The 19,829-nt window shown below is 38.0% G+C and overlaps 1 protein-coding gene across 6 annotated transcripts in view; it reads right to left on the bottom strand.

Moving 5' to 3' along the window:
* The window catches only part of khk (ketohexokinase), an 84,958-nt gene extending 66,976 nt beyond the window's left edge, over nucleotides 1–17,982 (bottom strand). Inside the window, exons 1-2 of one of the 6 annotated variants that reach the window (XM_034017753.3) lie at nucleotides 17,805–17,981; nucleotides 7,651–7,767 (exon numbers count right to left, since the gene is read on the bottom strand). In XM_034017753.3, the coding sequence (XP_033873644.1) occupies nucleotides 7,651–7,767; nucleotides 17,805–17,896 (209 nt within the window). In that variant the 5' untranslated portion in view covers nucleotides 17,897–17,981. Of the gene's footprint in view, nucleotides 1–7,650; nucleotides 7,768–17,804 lie in introns of all 6 variants that reach the window. The other 5 variants (XM_034017756.3, XM_059025357.1, XM_034017755.2 and 2 more) reach the window with 5 other exon arrangements.
* Nucleotides 17,983–19,829: the final 1,847 nt, after the last annotated feature.

The raw sequence follows: 19,829 nt of genomic DNA, 5'->3' as shown, positions 1-19,829 counted from the left end.
GACAGGCTCCTAGAACGAACAGGAGACGACCCGGTAGTAGCTGTCCATATCGGTACAAACAACATTGGAAGAGACAGACCTAGATCCCTGCAAAACAAATTCAGAGAGCTAGGAAGAAAATTAAAAGACAAGACCAAAACTGTGGTATTTTCTGGGATACTGCCGGCACCTTGCAAAGGACCATATGGACAGTTGGAAATACAAAATCAAAATGCATGGCTGAAATTGTGGTGCACACAGGAAAGCTTCACCTTTCTTGAACATTGTAGCACATTCTACAACAAGGACTATCTATACAGGTGGGACGGACTGCACTTAAACAAAAAGGGAACCAATCTACTCGGAGTAAGGATCCTTGAGGAGGCCCAAAAGCATTTAAACTAAAAAGGAAGGGGGGAGAAAACAAAAAAACAGAAGGGAGACCACATCAAAACAAGGGCAACAACTCAGGTAAGACAACTATGAAATGTATTTATCATAATGCTAGAAGTCTCAGAAACAAAATGTTAGAACTTGAAGCTATTGCACTAACAAGTAACTACGATGTGATAGGTGTTACAGAAACTTGGTTGTCTCAGAGTGATGGAGACGAATATAATACTAGTGGGTACACACTATATAGGAAAGACAGGCAGGACAGAAGAGGCGGAGGGGTAGCGCTATACATAAGAAATAGTCTTCAAGCCCAGGTGTTAAATCAGGACAAAGAAAACAATGCAGAATCAATATGGGTCAGAATAATGGACACAAATTCAAAGGGCATAATAATAGGAGCATGCTATAGACCACCAAATTCAGATGCTGAGCAAAATAATCTGTTATACAATGACATTCGAAATGCATGTAGAAAAGGAGAAGCCATACTAATGGGGGATTTAAGCTTCCCCCATATAAAAAGGGAAAACCCGATGGGGGGCACGACGGACGAAACTGAAATGGTGGAAATGACAAATGACTGCATCCTAACGCAATTTGTGAAGGCACTGACTAGAGGGGAGGCATGCCTTGATTTAGTCTTTTCAAATAATGAAGACAGAATAACTAAAACAGAGGTCAGAGAGCCATTGGCAAACTCAGACCACAACATGGTCTCATTTGAAGTATTTTTTAAAACCCCAAAAGTAATGACTAAAGCTAAGGTTTACAATTTTAGAAAAGCAAACTATGAAGGTATGAAACAGAGACTAACAGAAGTAGGAGTAAGATAGAGAAAACATCCACAGAAAAAGGATGGCTGGTTTTTAAAAATGTAGTACTAGAGGCGCAAAACAATTACATCCCAAAAGTAGACAAATCTAAATCTAAAACAAAATGGCCAAAATGGTTTAATAGATCAATTAAAAAAAATATTCAGCGAAAAAAGGCAGTTTACAGAGCATTTAAAAGGGACCAAAAACATAGTACACAGAAAGAGTACTTGGAACTGCAAACACAAGTCAAAAAGGAAGTTAGGAAGTTAGAAAGGCCAAGAAAGAGATAGAAATCAATATTGCTAAGTGGGCTAAAACCAATTCCAAAATGTTTTTCCAATATTATAACAGGAAGAGAACATTCAAAGAGGAGGTTAAATGTCTAAGAGACACAAATGGCAAAATTATAGATGAAGAAAAAAAATAGCAAATATATTAAATGATTACTTTTCACTGGTTTTTACAAAGGAGCACACGTCAAGATGCCCGACATGTCAACCTGTTCCTATCCAATTTTAAATAACTTTAGCATAACAGAGGCAGAAGTGTTAAAGGGACTAGGAGCTCTTAAAATAAACAAATCCCCTGGGCCGGATGAGATCCTCCTAATTGTACTCAAAGAAATGAAAGAAGTTATTTACAAACCACTAACCAAGATCATGCAACAGTCTCTTGAGACAGGGGTTGTACCGACAGACTGGAGAATTGCAAACGTAATACCAATCCACAAAAAGGGAGACAAAACCGGACCAGGTAACTACAGACCAATAAGCCTGACCTCTATTATATGTAAACTTATGGAAACTATAATAAGAGCCAAAATGAGATTTTAGGAAAGGAAGATCGTGTCTAACTAACCTGCTTGATTTTTTTGAGGATGCAACATCGACAATGGATAACTGCAAAGCATAGGACATGATTTATTTAGATTTCCAGAAACGCAAAGCGAAAACCACACGGTTAACAATAAAATGTGTATTTTATCAACAATAATAAACTATGTATTACTATTTATTTACAGTCAGTCGATGGGTGCTAAGGTCCCAGGAAGAAACAGCTACTCGAGCCGCAGCCTTTCCACGGTGCCCAAGGCCACGGTGGGACTTAACCAGCACAGACTGTAACACAAGAAAAGGTCGAAAAACAATTTTTACTTCAGCGATTCAGTAAATAAAAATTAGCACTTTAAAGCAAGACTAAAAAGAGAACATCTTGGCTGAAAAAGGCAAATGACAAATGTTACCAGGGCGCATTGCTTTCTTATGCTGCAGGGGCACAGCAGCAGCTACGTCACCCTGCTCTGACGAGAGTATTTGGTATAAAAGTTTTCAGCTTACCCTATTAAATTACACCTCTTTCACTGCAGTTTATTTAAAATCTCAAACACAGAGTGAAGCAATGCATGTACATTTCAATTTTGTAACTTTTAAATAAGCTTACTATTCATGAATGACAAGGTAGCATTGTGATGATGGGAAACATACTGTTGCAGGGTACAATCCCTCCTGTTTCTTTCCTGGTCTGTAAATAACAATATTTTCTTTAATAAACAAACTGCATATACTGGACTTATACTGTGTAAAGTAGCGGGTTATGAGAAACAGCAGGGAGGGGGTTAAAACCTCCCTGCGAGAGAATGTACCTATGTTTTGGTTGTTTGCTTTATTGTTTTGTTTAATTGTTTAATTGTTGTATTATTAATTATCATCCGCACCTGGGCGTTATTGGAAATTAGGCCCAGGTGCGGGGTTTAAAAAGAGAGCAGGCAGTCTGCTCAGGGCTGCTGAATGGAAGGAGGCAGAAAGGAGTGCTCTGCTTCCTGGCAGTCCCGAGAGAAAGGTACAGTGCAAACCTGTGTGCTTAAGTTTTGTGGAACAGGGAAACGGCTTAGCCGTCCTGTGATAGTTAGGTTCCTGCGTGTGTAGTTAGTGCTCAGAAGAGCTAGGTGTTTATTTTGTGTACTTTGTTTTAATTTTGTGTTTTTTAAAAATATAGCGCGTCAGCGCTAAAAACGCCATTTCTCGTGTCTGGGTCGCATTCTTAAAGGGGCAACGAACCCAAGTGGGTGAGTTTCTTTTACAACTGCTATACGGCATATAATTTCGTTTAATTGTACACCTACATTATTATTTGAAGGTGTCTCATTCTACTACGACTATTACTTTTATTATTATTTTTAATAAATAATAATAATAATAATAATAATAATAATAATAATAATAATAATAATAATATATAAAGTGAGAGATCTTTGAATTATCATTTCTCAGGCATATAGTCAATCTCTCGCGTGGGCTAATCGGCTGCCCCCAACTTGGTGCTTCTTTTCAAGGTGATCTTTTATTATATCTATATCTCATTGAACTGTTCCTTGGATAATCAATAATATGCCTTGAACCGTTTAATGGTCAAATTCAAGTTCTTTCTCCCGTCTGTGGTATTCACCAAGCTCCTCTTTTCATCAGGGTGTCGTGGACCCAAAGCAAGAGCCAGGAGGAGACTGCCACCGCATACGCTGTTGTGTGTCCACCAATTTTGCGATATCGCGCCACACTGCTCCCCGCTAGTGATGCCACACCGCTCATTTGTGTCCCAGGCTTAAATGGTAACGTATTGTGACTACTGTATTCTGCATTTTACAATATTCATCTTAGATCTGTTAAATAAAATGTATGTGATTTTGGTTTATATTTGCCAGCAAATAAAAGGTAATTTTTTGGTATAGAAAAAGTGTGATTTCTTTACTGTAATACTATCTACTCTGGCCAAAACACAAACATTTTTTGCCACAAATAGGTCCATAGTGAGACATTCGCAAAATGAACTTGCTGCAAACATTTCCTGTTACACAGTACTGTATACCCAAACATAACAATTGCGAATTCTTGGAGTGCCAGGTGTGTCGAATATAACTCGCATTAGAAACCTCAAAACCTTTCATCCACCAATTAGATTATCTATTAAAAGGCACTACCGCATGATGTATGACAGAAGAACATTCAGATTAAAAAAGAAGAAAAGCTAAATATTACTGAAAAAGTAAATACTTGTAACTTAAATGTTTAAGATTGGTTTCATAGACCATGATAAAGCACTAAACTTAGACTACCTTTTCCGAAATTAATATTAGGTAGTTCAAGATTAGTGCTCATCAGGTTCTGTAAAAACCTGAAGGTAATGTTACATATAAATGTTTAAAATAGCAATAAAAGGCACGGATTACTATTTTCTAATTACAATAAAAACCCTGAATATCATGAACTACTAGACGATAAGACCTTCTTATCAAGATTCTATTGCTAAAGTAAAACCTAGAGTGGCTTAAACTGGTATGTAATGGGAGTCTTATTTCTTATCTGTGTCTTATTTCAGTAATATTGAGCTCACCACAACACTTTACATATACAAAAACAACCAACAAAAAAGGGATTAGCCACAAACAAGATAAAAATATGGGTTCTCAGTGAAGATGTCATACAAAATGGTCAAGTTAAACAAGCTTTAAAAATGATTTGTGTTACAATCACAGTAGTTTTTATATCAGCCCATAAGCTGCATCCACACTGGACAGAGCGACACAAGCGAAGTTGCCGAATGTCAATCCATACCAGACACGACTTGGAAACAATCCAAGACTGGAAATAAATACATAACCATGCCTATGCATTCCTATTGGACATACTAGAGATGGGCTGTACCATTCCAAAATAGGTCTTGTTTGGTTACCACCCTGACCTCCGGCAACTCTGTTGTAAAATAAAGGTTGGATTTGTAAAATCTATAGATCAGAGTTATTGAACATCCCTTTATATCCAACAGTTTTATTGTTATAATTATTATTAGTAATAATTGTACAGTTGTAGTCGTAGTATTTTATTTTTTTTTTCGTGGTAACAGTACCGGGTTCCAGTTTATGCATGTTCACATCGGATGCGGCAGGTCAGCTGGATATCTTTGGGCATGACGGTGACTCTCTTGGCATGAATGACACACAAATTGGTGTCCTCAAAGAGCCCGACCAGGTAAGCCTCGCTCGCCTCCTGCAGCACCATGACAGCGGAGCTCTGGAAGCGCAGGTCGGTCTTGAAATCCTGGGCGATTTCTCAGACCAGCCGCTGGAAAGGCAGCTTGTGGATCAGCAGCTCAGTGGATTTCTGATAGCGGCGGATCTTCCTCAAAGCCACAGTCCCGGGCCTGTAACGGTGAAGTTTTTTTTACACCGCCGGTAGCAGCGGCGCTCTTTCAGGCAGCCTTGGCAGCGAGTTGCTTCCGGGCACCTTTCCTCCGGTAAACTTACGAGCAGTTTGCTTCGTTCTTGCCATCTTTCCTTGCTTTCAATCAGTGACTGTGCGGATTAAAGTTCTGTTTAGTAATAGTAGTCTGACTTGAAGCCCGGTACATCTCCAGCTGTCAGAAAACAGCTGGACAGTAGGAGTATAGTTGAACTGGTATTTTCAACAAAATTATTTTATTCTTATATATTTTACTGCAATCTCAATTGCGTTTCTTTACAAATTCCTTCTTTGTTTATTAACTTTGAGTATTTTAAAGTGCATTATTATTATTACTATTATTATTATTGTTGTTGTTAAGCAATACATAATCACCATCTTCATCATTATTATTATTATTATTATTTTTATGTATTTTTTCCTTTCAAAACAGTCTGGTGAACTTGACAGAAAATGCTTTATAAATATGGCTCAATCTTCAAAACTATGTATGAGTTTGGTAATGTTGGGATGTGTCACATAGAATACAAACGTATTCCTGGCTTTGTTTCACAATGCATAGAATAGTAGGACCTTGATAATATTTTGGTTTGTTTTGTGAATCTCCACAAAACTTCGCTTTATGAGTATGTAAATACCTTCTTGTCATGGATTTGTGCCACAGGAGAATTTTGTGAACCATACGTTATTTATCATCATAAAAACAAACAAACAAATAAAAAAAAAAAAGCCATAGCATAAAACTAGGTCACATGTTCAAGTTGTGTGAATGCAGGACTTTTTTTGTGTCATTTTTAAAAGCCAGCAAAAAAGTGCACATTCTTCATTTAAATGCTGGATATGTAGACTGCATGTATGCGCCGGTTTATTTTTGCTTATTAATAAACCTATTTTTATGCAATTTGCATAAATCGGAAAGAAAATGTCTCGGTGCTGCTAAATGCACCACCTGCAAGCCACCCAGGCATTGTCATTCTTCTGGATGTCTTTGTAGTCGTTCAGTTTGCAGTCACATAATAATGGGTACTGCTGCACCTCATAAATTCACTTTTTGTCATCCATGATTAACTTGTTTTGAGGCGTGATCTGTTTGAAGTGTGTCAAGGGTGTTAACCTTGCTTCTAATTGGTCAGTTTCATTCCAGTCACGAGATGGAAAAAAATAGGTTCTATTTTAGCAATGTGAAATTTTCTCAAAGCGACATCGCTCACTGCTGGTGTGGATACTCCCATTTGACTGCAGTGACTTCTAAATTATTCGCCCTCGTCGCTCACATCCAAGTGTGGATACAGCTTTACTCTGGAGTCACTAAAATAATTAAATAGTATAAATAGCATAAATAGTATTTTTCTTTTTTTTTTTATTTTAGCCATAGAAAATGTTCACAGATTTTTTATCATATTTATGACAGGGATGGAATGAGACTTCCAGTTCTGGCCCAGTTCAAGTTTCACTATGGGCTTAATTAAGTTCTGTAGTTGCTATTAAAGCTGACAGTTAAACCTGTAAAGGCTAAAACTGCAATGAAATAGGAGTCATTTTTTATCCCTGTATGAGACTACAATAGAGAATCCCAAATATCATACAAATACCAATATATTGGGATAGAAAAAAATAATGTGATTTAAGCAGCAGTCTTATTTCACAGCCTGTCAGAAATACTGAGAAGCAAATGCCACTTCAGTCATACTGCACAGTTAAAAACTCTAGCCCTACACCCAGTCCTTGGTTGAGAACTACCCTAAATTATTATTGAGCAATCAGGCCACTACTAAATACATGTTTCCTCCTCTTTAACTGCATGAACAACTCAATAGTAAACCTAGACTGCCCTTTAGAAGTTTATCATGGTAAATATGCACTGTATTTTATCAGTTTCCCTGGCTTTTCCTTTGGTTAAACATTTACCTTACATTACCATGGTTTGCCATGTTTTTAAATATGCTTTCCCATACCTCCTGGGCTTTACAATGTTTACCCCTGCTTTCACTATGCTTTATTAAACTTTGCTATGTTTTTACTATGTTAAACTTTTATAAAAGTTATTCATGTTGTGATAAATGTTATCAGTTCACAGCAGACTTTGGAGTGGCCTGATTTCCTGGCACCTGATCAATTTAACATTATACCTAAACAGCGTACAGGACTGGCGGCAGGACTAGTGACACTTTGTAACCCTGTACTTTTTAACCTGAGCTTGTTGTTGGAGAAGGAAGCCTGCTACTTACTCTGCAACCCGCCCTGGTGCCAGCGACCCCATGAAAGCACAAGGCGCCCCCAACAGTGAGATGACTGTGCACGAGTTGGAGGCATTGCCACCCCGCTGCCATCTTTGGGACAAACACCTGGGAAAAGAACAAACTCAGACATCACTTGGTTGTGCAATTACCATGCCTGTTTTATTTATGTAACACTGCTGTAAATGTATGCATTTATTACATTCTTTATTTATTTATTAGCGGTGCACCGATAAAGATTTTCCTGGCCTATACCGATAGCCGATGCTTATCTGCCCATATTGGCCAATAACGATAAGATGCCGATAATAATAGACAGCAATTTATACATTTGCTTTACAACGGTCACACAAAAATAACATTTTGCATTTGTACTTGTAAAAACACTTTTGTAGAACAAAATATATAATGTGACATTAACTTTTATAGTCACTTGCAGTCAAACATTGCGTATTATAACTTCTGCCTATACTGTACAGAGAAAAGAAAATGTAGCCTACGCAATGTCAACTACAACAACTTTGGTTAAAAATGCAGCACAACTTAAATTGTTCACTTAATCAAATGAAAGATGTCAAACACAATTTAAAAAATATATATTTTAAATGAATGCTGGATTGCCATTGTTTCGCTTGCAATTGCTCATCGAGAAGCTCTTACTGATAATATGGGGTCAGTATTTCCCATTTCTTTCTGTTACATGGATAAAATGTATTCGATGTGATGTTACACAGTTTTTAACCGAATTGATACATCCAGCGAATTTGTGTGAAGCTTTCGTTTCAGTTCAATGAGGATCCATAATAAAAAAAAAAATTATTTTGATTAGGAGCTTTATTACTGTCTCGTGTTTCATGAAGTTAAATTCCAGATTGAAACACTGGTCTGATTGTCTACCTTTACTTGTAATCCTGTGTTGTTTCATTCTTTTCGTCAGTTAAAAATGCTGGTACAAATGACATAAGCAACAGAAAATCTGTGATTCTGAATGATTTTAAATGATTACATAAGAAACATAAGAAACATAAGAAAGTTTACAAACGAGAGGAGGCCATTCAGCCCATCTTGCTAGATTGGTTGTTATATTTGGCTGGCTGGTTGGTGTGTGCAAGAAGGGCTGGGATTTATAAACAGCTGAGATTGCATTTGGAAAAGAAATAGATATTATAGGAAAGAAGGACTGCGCCTAAATAGGTCAGGGGCAAGCAGGCTAGCTGATAACATTGAACAGGGCAGCAGTGTGGAGTAGTGGTTAGGGCTCTGGACTCTTGACCGGAGGGTTGTGGGTTCAATCCCCAGTGGGGACACTGCTGTTGTACCCTTGAGCAAGGTACTTTACCTAGATTGCTCCAGTAAAAACCCAACTGTATAAATGGGTAATTGTACAGTGCCTTGCTTAAGTATTCGGCCCCCTTGAACTTTGCGACCTTTTGCCACATTTCAGGCTTCAAACATAAAGATATGAAACTGTAATTTTTTGTGAAGAATCAACAACAAGTGGGACACAATCATGAAGTGGAACGAAATTTATTGGATATTTCAAACTTTTTTAACACATAAAAAACTGAAAAATTGGGCGTGCAAAATTATTCAGCCCCTTTACTTTCAGTGCAGCAAATTCTCTCCAGAAGTTCAGTGAGGATCTCTGAATGATCCAATGTTGACCTAAATGACTAATGATGATAAATAGAATCCACCTGTGTGTAATCAAGTCTCCGTATAAATGCACCTGCACTGTGATAGTCTCAGAGGTCCGTTTAAAGCGCAGAGAGCATCATGAAGAACAAGGAACACACCAGGCAGGTCCGAGATACTGTTGTGGAGAAGTTTAAAGCCGGATTTGGATACAAAAAGATTTCCCAAGCTTTAAACATCCCAAGGAGCACTGTGCAAGCGATAATATTGAAATGGAAGGAGTATCAGACCACTGCAAATCTACCAAGACCTGGCCGTCCCTCTAAACTTTCAGCTCATACAAGGAGAAGACTGATCAGAGATGCAGCCAAGAGGCCCATGATCACTCTGGATGAACTGCAGAGATCTACAGCTGAGGTGGGAGACTCTGTCCATAGGACAACAATCAGTCGTATACTGCACAAATCTGGCCTTTATGGAAGAGTGGCAAGAAGAAAGCCATTTCTTAAAGATATCCATAAAAAGTGTCGTTTACAGTTTGCCACAAGCCACCTGGGAGACACACCAAACATGTGGAAGAAGGTGCTCTGGTCAGATGAAACCAAAATCGAACTTTTTGGCAACAATGCAAAACGTTATGTTTGGCGTAAAAGCAACACAGCTCATCACCCTGAACACACCATCCCCACTGTCAAACATGGTGGTGGCAGCATCATGGTTTGGGCCTGCTTTTCTTCAGCAGGGACAGGGAAGATGGTTAAAATTGATGGGAAGATGGATGGAGCCAAATACAGGACCATTCTGGAAGAAAACCTGATGGAGTCTGCAAAAGACCTGAGACTGGGACGGAGATTTGTCTTCCAACAAGACAATGATCCAAAACATAAAGCAAAATCTACAATGGAATGGTTCACAAATAAACATATCCAGGTGTTAGAATGGCCAAGTCAAAGTCCAGACCTGAATCCAATCGAGAATCTGTGGAAAGAACTGAAAACTGCTGTTCACAAATGCTCTCCATCCAACCTCACTGAGCTCGAGCTGTTTTGCAAGGAGGAATGGGCAAAAATTTCAGTCTCTCGATGTGCAAAACTGATAGCGACATACCCCAAGCGACTTACAGCTGTAATCGCAGCAAAAGGTGGCGCTACAAAGTATTAACTTAAGGGGGCTGAATAATTTTGCACGCCCAGTTTTTCAGTTTTTTATTTCTTAAAGTTTGAAATATCCAATAAATTTCGTTCCACTTCATTATTGTGTCCCACTTGTTGTTGATTCTTCACAAAAAAGGGGGCCGAATACTTTTGCAAGGCACTGTATGTAAAAATAATGTGATATCTGTATAATGTGAAATAATGTATAACGTGATATCTTGTAACAATTGTAAGTCGCCCTGGATAAGGGCGTCTGCTAAGAAATAATAATTATTATTATTATTATTATTATTATTATTATTATTAACATCACCTAGCAAGGTATTTAAACTAAGAACTGGAGAGGGGAGGGAAACTAAAGAGACAAGTAAAATTCAGGTTGAAGTATCCTGCCATTCCCGCTACCCGTTGAGTAAACACAGAGGTGTGTGCTACAGTAACCTTTGTTTCCTATTACCCCTGCTCAATCACATGCTCTTGATTGGACCAATTTACACATACGTTTATTTAATGTCCGGTCTCTGTCTAATAAGGCTCTGTTCGCCACCCAACTATTCTTTTTTCCAGAAAGCTCACTCTACTGGGTGGGGGAGGTGGACCTGCTACTGTTTTCTGTAGTGAACTTGAAATCAAACAGGAAATTGTTGAAGGTTATTCATCTTTTAAAGTTTTAACCTTTACATTAAACAGTCCATTACCTGTTCATATTGTAATTATTTATCGACCACCTAAGCCAAACCTGCTATTTCTGACTGAATTTGGGGATCTGCTATCTATATTGAGCGTCAAATATGATAGGATTCTTTTATTGGGTGATTTTAACCATCATGTTGACACTGATTCTAACTCTAACTGGATTCCTTAGATTACATCCTGCATGTCAAAGGTCCTACGCATAATCGTGGCCATACTGTAAGGTGGCTCTTAGCCAAGGACGGTTTACTTGGCGCCATGACCAGGTGCTGCAATGTTTGGCCTTAGCATTGGACGACAAGCGTAACATGACCAATAAGTTGCCAACTGTTCCATCAAAACATTAAACACAAAAGACAACATTCCACCGCCCAGGAGAGCAACCACCAAGAAAAGGTGTTAAAAACCAATCCTCGCCCAGGACAACTGGAAGCTGCTAGAGACTGGAAAATGCTGGCAGATGTTGGTCAACGGCTTATTTTTCCACCTGAGATTGCCACCACTAACCTTCGACCAGATATTGTCTTGTGGTCTGGATCAGCACGCCTTGTTCACCTGGTAGAGTTAACAGTGCCATGGGAGGATGCTGTAGATGAGGAGTATGAATGGAAGAAACTGCGGTATGCTCAACTAGCCACCGAAGCGGAACAGCGAGGATGGAGAGTCCGGGTTTACCCAGTGGAGGTGGGTTGTTGAGGATTTGTGGCACACTCTACAACCCGGTTTCTCAGAGATGTCGGATTCAGTGGCCAAGAGTTGCGTCGCACAGTGAAGAACTTATCTGAAGCAGCAGAGAGGAGCAGCAACTGACTGTGGTTGAGACGGAAAGATTCTGGCTGGGGATCTCAAGCACAATAGAAAGAAAGAAACGCTGATGTACGGGTAAGTAAGCTGGGCTGAGTTGAGTGGGGGACGGAGGGGGGTGATGCTGGGAAACCAGAATCACTGTCGAGCCCTCTTGAGGTGTCGTGGGCTAGTCGACGAAACACCGAGGATGGAAGGTGCCCACTTGAATACCCCAGAGATGTACCCTACTTAGCTCAATCCAGATGGCTGTCATGCTGATGTGCTGGGGAGACCACACTGTGGTTTGATCCCCGGAGCCAGCATCGCAGCCGTTGATGCGCTAGGGAGGCAATACGCTGATCCCTGGAGCCAGCATTACACTTCAGCCATCAACACCAGACAGAAGGATATCTACATCATCATGTGGAAGGAAGCGCAAATGGATGGAGACACATATGGATCACATTAGTTTACTGTAAAGCCGAGTTCAAATCAGCATGAAGTTTTAACATCTACTCTCGTGTAATGGAAATCATTAGATCTGGTAATTTCTCGTGGTTTAGCTGTTAAGAACATCATAACCCTAGATCTGACTATTTCTGATCATCTTCCATTCTTTTTGAGGTGAATCTGCCAGTATCTACAAAGACTGTGGTCTGTACATTTAAATCCTAGGTAATTAATTCTTCAACTGCTGTTAGCTCTCTGATGTACTGAGCTTATTACCACTCACTGAGTCCTTATAAGTAGATGAGCTGGTTAATACCTACAACACCACCTTGACTGGTATCTTAGATACCGTAGCATCAATCAAAACTCAGTGTCTTTTAAAAAAAGCTCACTGTGGTTCAATGATACAACTCGTAAGATGAAATATGAGGGTCGTAAACTAGAACGGAGATGGCGGGAATCTAAACTGCATGTTCATTATATCGCATGGAAGGACCACCTGGTTAAATATAGGAAGGCTCTGGCGTTGGTTAGATCATCATATTATTCTAATTTCATTGAAACAAACCAAAATAATCCTAGATTTCTTTTCGCTATCCTAGATAAATTAATGAATCCTTCCCCTAATAGTCCTACCCTTGACATTGGCTCCTCTCACAGCTGTAATGACTTCTTACATTTCTTTAAAAATAAAATACTAGACATCAGAAATGATATTCCACAGACACCTTCTATTAAGGAGGACCAGCACAATTTTACCATCTACACCTATTAAGGCTACTATGATTCTTTTGTCTTTGATTACCTTGCAGGAACGGACAGGGCTAGTTCAACATATGAGAGCTACTACATGCTCTCTTGATTCTATCCCTACAAAACTATAAAAATATGTTCTTGGTGTTATTAATATCCACATTTTAAAAAATTATAAATGGTTCACTTTCCTCCGGTATAGTTCCCTCAGCACCTAAGGTAGCTGTGGTAAAGCCTATGCTTAAGAAACACAATTTGGACCCTAAAGTCCTCAATAACTATAGGCCAATCTCCAACCTACATTCTTAGATAAGGTTCTAGAGAGAGTTGTTGCAATTCAATTACAAAAATTTCTAACTTAACGGTATATTCGAGAAGTTCATTATATATGCTACCGTTAGGTGACATTATCTGCAGACACGGAGTGAACTTCCATTGCTATGCTGATGATACCCAGCTATATTTGTCCCTAAAGCCAGGACTTTCTTCTGCCTGGGTGTTATTAGCTACTTGCCTTACAGACATAAAGCATTGGATGTCACAGAATTTTCTTATGATGAATTCAGATAAAACAGTGGTTATGCTAGTGGGCTCACAGAACCAACTAAAAGGAAATGTAGGATTACATGAGCTTGACCCTTGCAGTCTCTCATCAAAACTAACACTAGAAACTAAGAGTCTGGACATCTTTGATCCTGATCTCTCATTTGAGACTCATATTAGGTAAGTTACTAAAGTATGTTTTTACCATTTGAGAAATATATTCAAACTTAGAAAAAATATTTCTGTATCTGATGCCACAAGACTAATGCATTCCTTTGTTTCATCTAGAATTGATTATTGTAATGCACTTTTTTTTCTGGTGCCCCGTAACATGTGGTATCCCACTTGCAGCTTGTTCAGAATACAGCCGCTAGAATTCTGACTAAAACCAGAAAAAGTGAACATATTACCCGTCTTAGCCTCTTTACACTAGCTCCCTGTGCAGCATGAAATTGATTGTAAGATTTTGCTGTTAATTTACAAGACACTGAATGGATTAGCACATAGTTATTTGCAGGAGTTACTGACCTCGTATCTTCCAAATACAGGCTGCTGGGTATTCCTATGGTCAACAAAAACAACATGGGAGGTAGCTTTTTCTTGTAGAGCTCCTAAATTATGGAATGCTCTGCCTTCATTTGTCATGGAAGCTGGGACCGTTACAGGTTTCAAGTCAAGACTAAAAATGCACTTTCTTATCTTAGTGGGTTCTATCTTATCCTTATTTTTGGGGTTTAATGTAATTTTAAAATTGCTGCTTTTGTATTATGTGTATACTGTTATTTAAATGGTCCGATTATTGCAGTTGTTAGTGTGACAAGCTATACAAATGTATTGTGGTTTGTTCTATTTTTCTGCTAGTACGATACTTTTGTATAAAAAGTGCTACATAAATGCAATAAATAAATAAATAAATAAATAAATAAATAAATAAATATTATCTCTAAACCAGTGGTGCGCAAACTTTTTACATGCTGCCTCCTTAAAAAATGTTTTTACACTTGGTGAGTCAATATTTAGCTAACATTTCTAACAAATAAAATCAATGAAAAAAATACTTGTAACTTATATATTTTTTTTTTTTTACACTTGGTGATTCAACATTTACCTAACAGATAAATCTGAAAAACAAATCTGGGTTTTCACAAAATAAATATTTATTTTTCTAAACTGGAAGCTAAATGAGCCCATTGAAGCGACTGATTTGGCATTGTATACTGCAAAGCTGTCAATGTCTCCGCTTCCCCGCTCCTCTCCATACTACAATGCCAAAAAAATGTACACATTTCAAAACTTAAGTGTTTGTAGCACTGTATTAAGCTAAATAAGAACTTTTTTGGTTAAATCTAGGAAAAAATACACGATTTACATTAAATCTGGGAAAAACAATGTTGAAATATAAGTGATTTATTTTTACACTTAGCTCCCTATGAAGGCCGCCATTTCAACTCTGTTCACTGCAGTTTCAATGACACTTGCCACTTCAAACATAATTTCTCCGGTTCTATAATTCTCGTCAACAGCTCATTTGAAAGGTAAGAATTTTGACTAATTAGCTGTCATTTATGTATGTATTTTAATTGTTCTTAATTGTTGTTTAATTGTTTTTACAGAACTGCCTCTTTAGTCATAGTCGCGCCCCCCTTACTGACTCTCCGCGCCCCCCACACGTTGCACACCACCGCTCTAAATCACTGTGTATAAATATTTCATTTTTGTTTAGCAGCTCAAAGTGAACTGCTGATGGAAAAAAACACACAGAATCTATCATGTCCATACTTTCCACCAGTTTGCATGTGTAATTTTGATTAAGTGGATTTCCTCTCTGATTATTGGTGGGTGAAGCAGTTGTCTGCTGATTCTGCTTATGGAGAACGCTCTGATAAACATAAATAATAATCACAGTACTCATAAGAAGAACATAAGAACACAAGAAAGTTTACAAACGAGAGGAGGCCATTCAGCCCATCTTGCTCGTTTGGTTGTTAATAGCTTATTGATCCCAGAATCTCATCAAGCAGCTTCTTGAAGGATCCCAGAGTGTCAGCTTCAACAACATTACTGGAGAGGTGGTTCCAGACCCTCACAATTCTCTGTGTAAAAAAGTGCCTCCTATTATCTGTTCTGAATGCCCCTTTATCTAACCTCTATTTGTGACCCCTGGTCCTTGTTTCTTTTTTCAGGTCAAAAAAGTCCCCTGGGTCGACACTGTCTATACCTTTTAGGATTTTGCATGTTTGAAACAGTTCGCTGCGTAGTCTTCTTTGTTCAAGACTGAATAGATTCAATTATTTTAGTCTGTCTGCATATGACATGCCTTTTAAACCGGGATAATTCTGGTCGCTCTTCTTTGCACTCTTTCTAGAGCAACAATATCCTTTTTGTAACGAGGTGACCAGAACTGAACACAATATTCTAGGTGAGGTCTAACTAATGCATTGTAAAGTTTTAACATTACTTCCCTTGATTTAAATTCAACACTTCTCACAATATATCCGAGCATCTTGTTGGCCTTTTTTATAGCTTCCCCACATTGTCTAGATGAAAACATTTCTGAGTCAACATAAACTCCTAGGTCTTTTTCATAGTTCTCTTCTTCAATTTCAGTATCTCCCATATGATATTTATAATGCACATTTGTATTGCCTGCATGCAATACTTTACACTTTTCTCTATTAAATGTCATTTGCCATGTGTCTGCCCAGTTCTGAATGCTGTCTAGATCATTTTGAATGACCTTTGCTGCTGCAACAGTGTTTGCCACTCCTCCTATTTTTGTGTCATCTGCAAATTTAACAAGTTTGCTTACTATACCAGAATCTAAATCATTAATGTAGATTAGGAATAGCGGAGGACCTAATACTGATCCCTGTGGTACACCACTGGTTACCTCGCTCCATTTTGAGGTTTCTCCTCTAATCAGTACTTTCTGTTTTCTACATGTTAACCACTCCCTAATCCATGTGCATGCATTTCCTTGAATCCCTACTGCATTCAGTTTAAGGATTAATCTTTTATGCAGGACTTTGTCAAAAGTTTTCTGGAAATCTAAATAAATCATGTTTATTTAGATTGCTTTGCAATTATCCATCAAGCAGGTTAGTATGACACGATCTCCCTTTCCTAAAACCATGCTGTCTCCCAGAATACTTTTACCATCTAGGTAATTTTCCAGAAACCCTATGTATAGGGTTTGTTGTATATTAATATAAAATAAACTTGATTGTACTGCGTTTGTATTTTTAGCAGTATTAGCAATAAAAAGTATGTCTCTGCGAGCGTATGTGAATGTTTTTTCTATGTTGTGATGAGGAAATTGTTATCGATATCATATCAAAATATTGTTATTGGTGCCCATCCCTGATAAATTCAATTTTTACAGACTTACAAAGTCAGTGTAGATAATGTTGATATACTACTTTCAATAAACACATAGACCAAATTGGTAATTTATAGCTGTGGCAAGATAGGACTGCTGCTAACATATATATCTTTCTTAAACAAGTTAATATAAATTACCTTTCTATACTGTGAAAATACCACAGACCAATAATGCAATTTTCATCTACAGTAATGCAGCTGGGCTTGATAAGCATGGATGTGGTAACAGAGTATGCTACCTTTGTCCTATTATATAAAGCTGAATCAAGCCCAGTGCTGACACTGCATTTCTACTGAGAATTAATCAAAGTATTTAGAGAAAATAAGAATCTAGTATGAGAAACATACTACATTAGAAGAGCTGGTAGACCTTAATAACCCAGTAATAGTAATACAATCATAAATTGCAACCTAGTGGTTTATAAGAAATTATTATTATTTATTTCTTAGCAGACGAACTTATCCAGGGCGACTTACAATTGTTCCAAGATATCACATTATTTTTACATACAATTACCCATTTATACAGTTGGGTTTTTACTGTAGCAATCTAGGTAAAGTACCTTACTCAAGGGAAACGCAGCAGTGTCCCCCCAGCTGGGACTAAACGGTACCCACGACCTTCCGGTCAATAGTCCAGAGTCCTAACCACTACTCCACACTGCTGCTAAAGAAATACTGTTAAGGTCTTTAAAAAACGTCTGTGAAATATTAACTTGTCTGCTACAAGACCGTCAAAATGTCTCTTACCTGCTGTCAGTGTCCTCCTCCGGATAGTTATCCACCACGTTGATGATATCCAGACACACTAAACCGATACACAGAATCTTTTCCTCACCCATGCTCAGATTTCACTCGTGTGACAACTGTCCGACAATAAGGATTTTGTTACAATGTGGTTTGTATTTAGCCTCGTTTGCAATCAGACCAGGGGAAGTCACGCCTCCACCCTTCAAATGTGACATGTTTGGCTCACGCTATTGCATGAATTCTTCAGACTGGTATCAGGCGTAGAGGGTGAAGTTAGTAACGCCATGATCATGTGGGTGTTTTTTTTTTTTCAGTCAGCAGTATCATCAAGCAGAAAAGGCTTTTTTTTAATGGAGGATATTTCATGTCAAAATGAAAAATAAATATATTAATGAATAAATAAATAAATACACAAATAAGTAAATATCAAAATATATAAATAAATAAAAGAATACATAATACATATCGAAATAAATGAATGAATAAATAAATATGAAAATAAATTAGTGAATGAATGAATGAATGAATGAATGAATGTCTATGTATGGGGAGGGGGGGGGGGGTTAAAATTGTGAAAAAAAAGTTAGCACAGCCAATATTTTCCTCACAGACTTCACAAACATATACCAACTGCAGTATGTAATCACAATATTGATACAAACATTCCATGCGGAAGTGAAACCTTCACGCAGGTGTGGCTGTTTGTTATTTCGTCGGCTTATGAACAGACATCATGCATTTTGTCTCACTCAGCCCGGGTCAAAGCATGTAAAACCACATCCTGAGGTGGGTTGCTGGGACCTAACTACATTGCTGAATACCATTCCTTTCTTATGTATTTGCTTCATATCTGTTTGGTGGAACACACACGAAATATGGCGTTTGTCCAGGCACTTCTACAAAAATACATTTCTGTAGAATTACTTGAGCATCAATTGCTACCAGACAATCATATTTATGAACTTGAATAATATGTTCCAGTGAGAGCTGAACAATTTGACTTCTACAGAACATTTATTAATTTGGCTTTAGAAAGTGACCCAAAGCAAAACACATGGGCCCTTCTCCAAAATCAGTTGCAACAAAGTTTTCAATGCTGAAGAAGTTTCTATCAACTAACCTAACTGTGTAACTGTTGCATTTGTGGACTCTTTTGTATTGCTTACATTGAATAATTTCTCCTCTCACTACAATTCTTGAATACTACCTTGCATATAAATCTGATGGAACGTTGTTGGTGACACTGTGTAAGACTAACTGTTGCTCTCTATTTAATGGGCCTATATTTGGTTTTTAATGGGCCTATATTTGGTGTTGTAGAGATGTATTTTTTGATATTAAAGAGCTAAACAACAGTTTAGCAGGTCTTCCATCCTTGCTCTATTTCCTAGTATGGGCAATTAAAAACTTTATACACATTTGCTGAGGTACAGCTTGGGTGCCCTTTACATTATCCAGTAAGAATTGTAGGATTCGTATGCAAATGCAGAATGTGCCCACAAAGGCCCCCAGTCCATTACACTTTTAGCAAGATGCAAAGTGAGGTGCACATTATAACTGACATGTTGAAGGCCATATAGTTCCTACATTGACTCAGCAAAACGTCTACAGATCCTCTCACAATGAGCAAGTCTCTCTGAATCAATACTTTCACCTAGCAGAGTAAATATTCCTCCAACTAAGAGGCACCAGTGAACATAATACTTCTCAGGCAAAAGACCTTTCAGAATTGGTACACTGTAGAACAATAATCAAGCCTGTCATTCACATGCTTTCCAGTACTTGTGTATTGTGAGTGAGCGTGGTACACGAGAGATGTTGCACGGTGGCTTGATAGAAAGAAGTATTCCATCAATCATGCTAACCATACTTCCAAGATAATATTTTTCATTGTGGCATTGAGTGTCAAACCACAATTTTGCCATTTGCTTAGTTAATCCTACCAATACGCAATGCATATAGTCAGGTACAAAATTATAAATAAGGTCAAAACTGGGTATAAGAGAGAGTTAACTCCATTGACTG

Source organism: Acipenser ruthenus, chromosome 6 (genome assembly GCF_902713425.1).
Source record: "Acipenser ruthenus chromosome 6, fAciRut3.2 maternal haplotype, whole genome shotgun sequence".
NCBI classification, from domain to species: domain Eukaryota; kingdom Metazoa; phylum Chordata; class Actinopteri; order Acipenseriformes; family Acipenseridae; genus Acipenser; species Acipenser ruthenus.
Note: the sequence above shows the minus strand (reverse complement) of the source record. Positions and strands in the feature narration are given on the sequence as shown.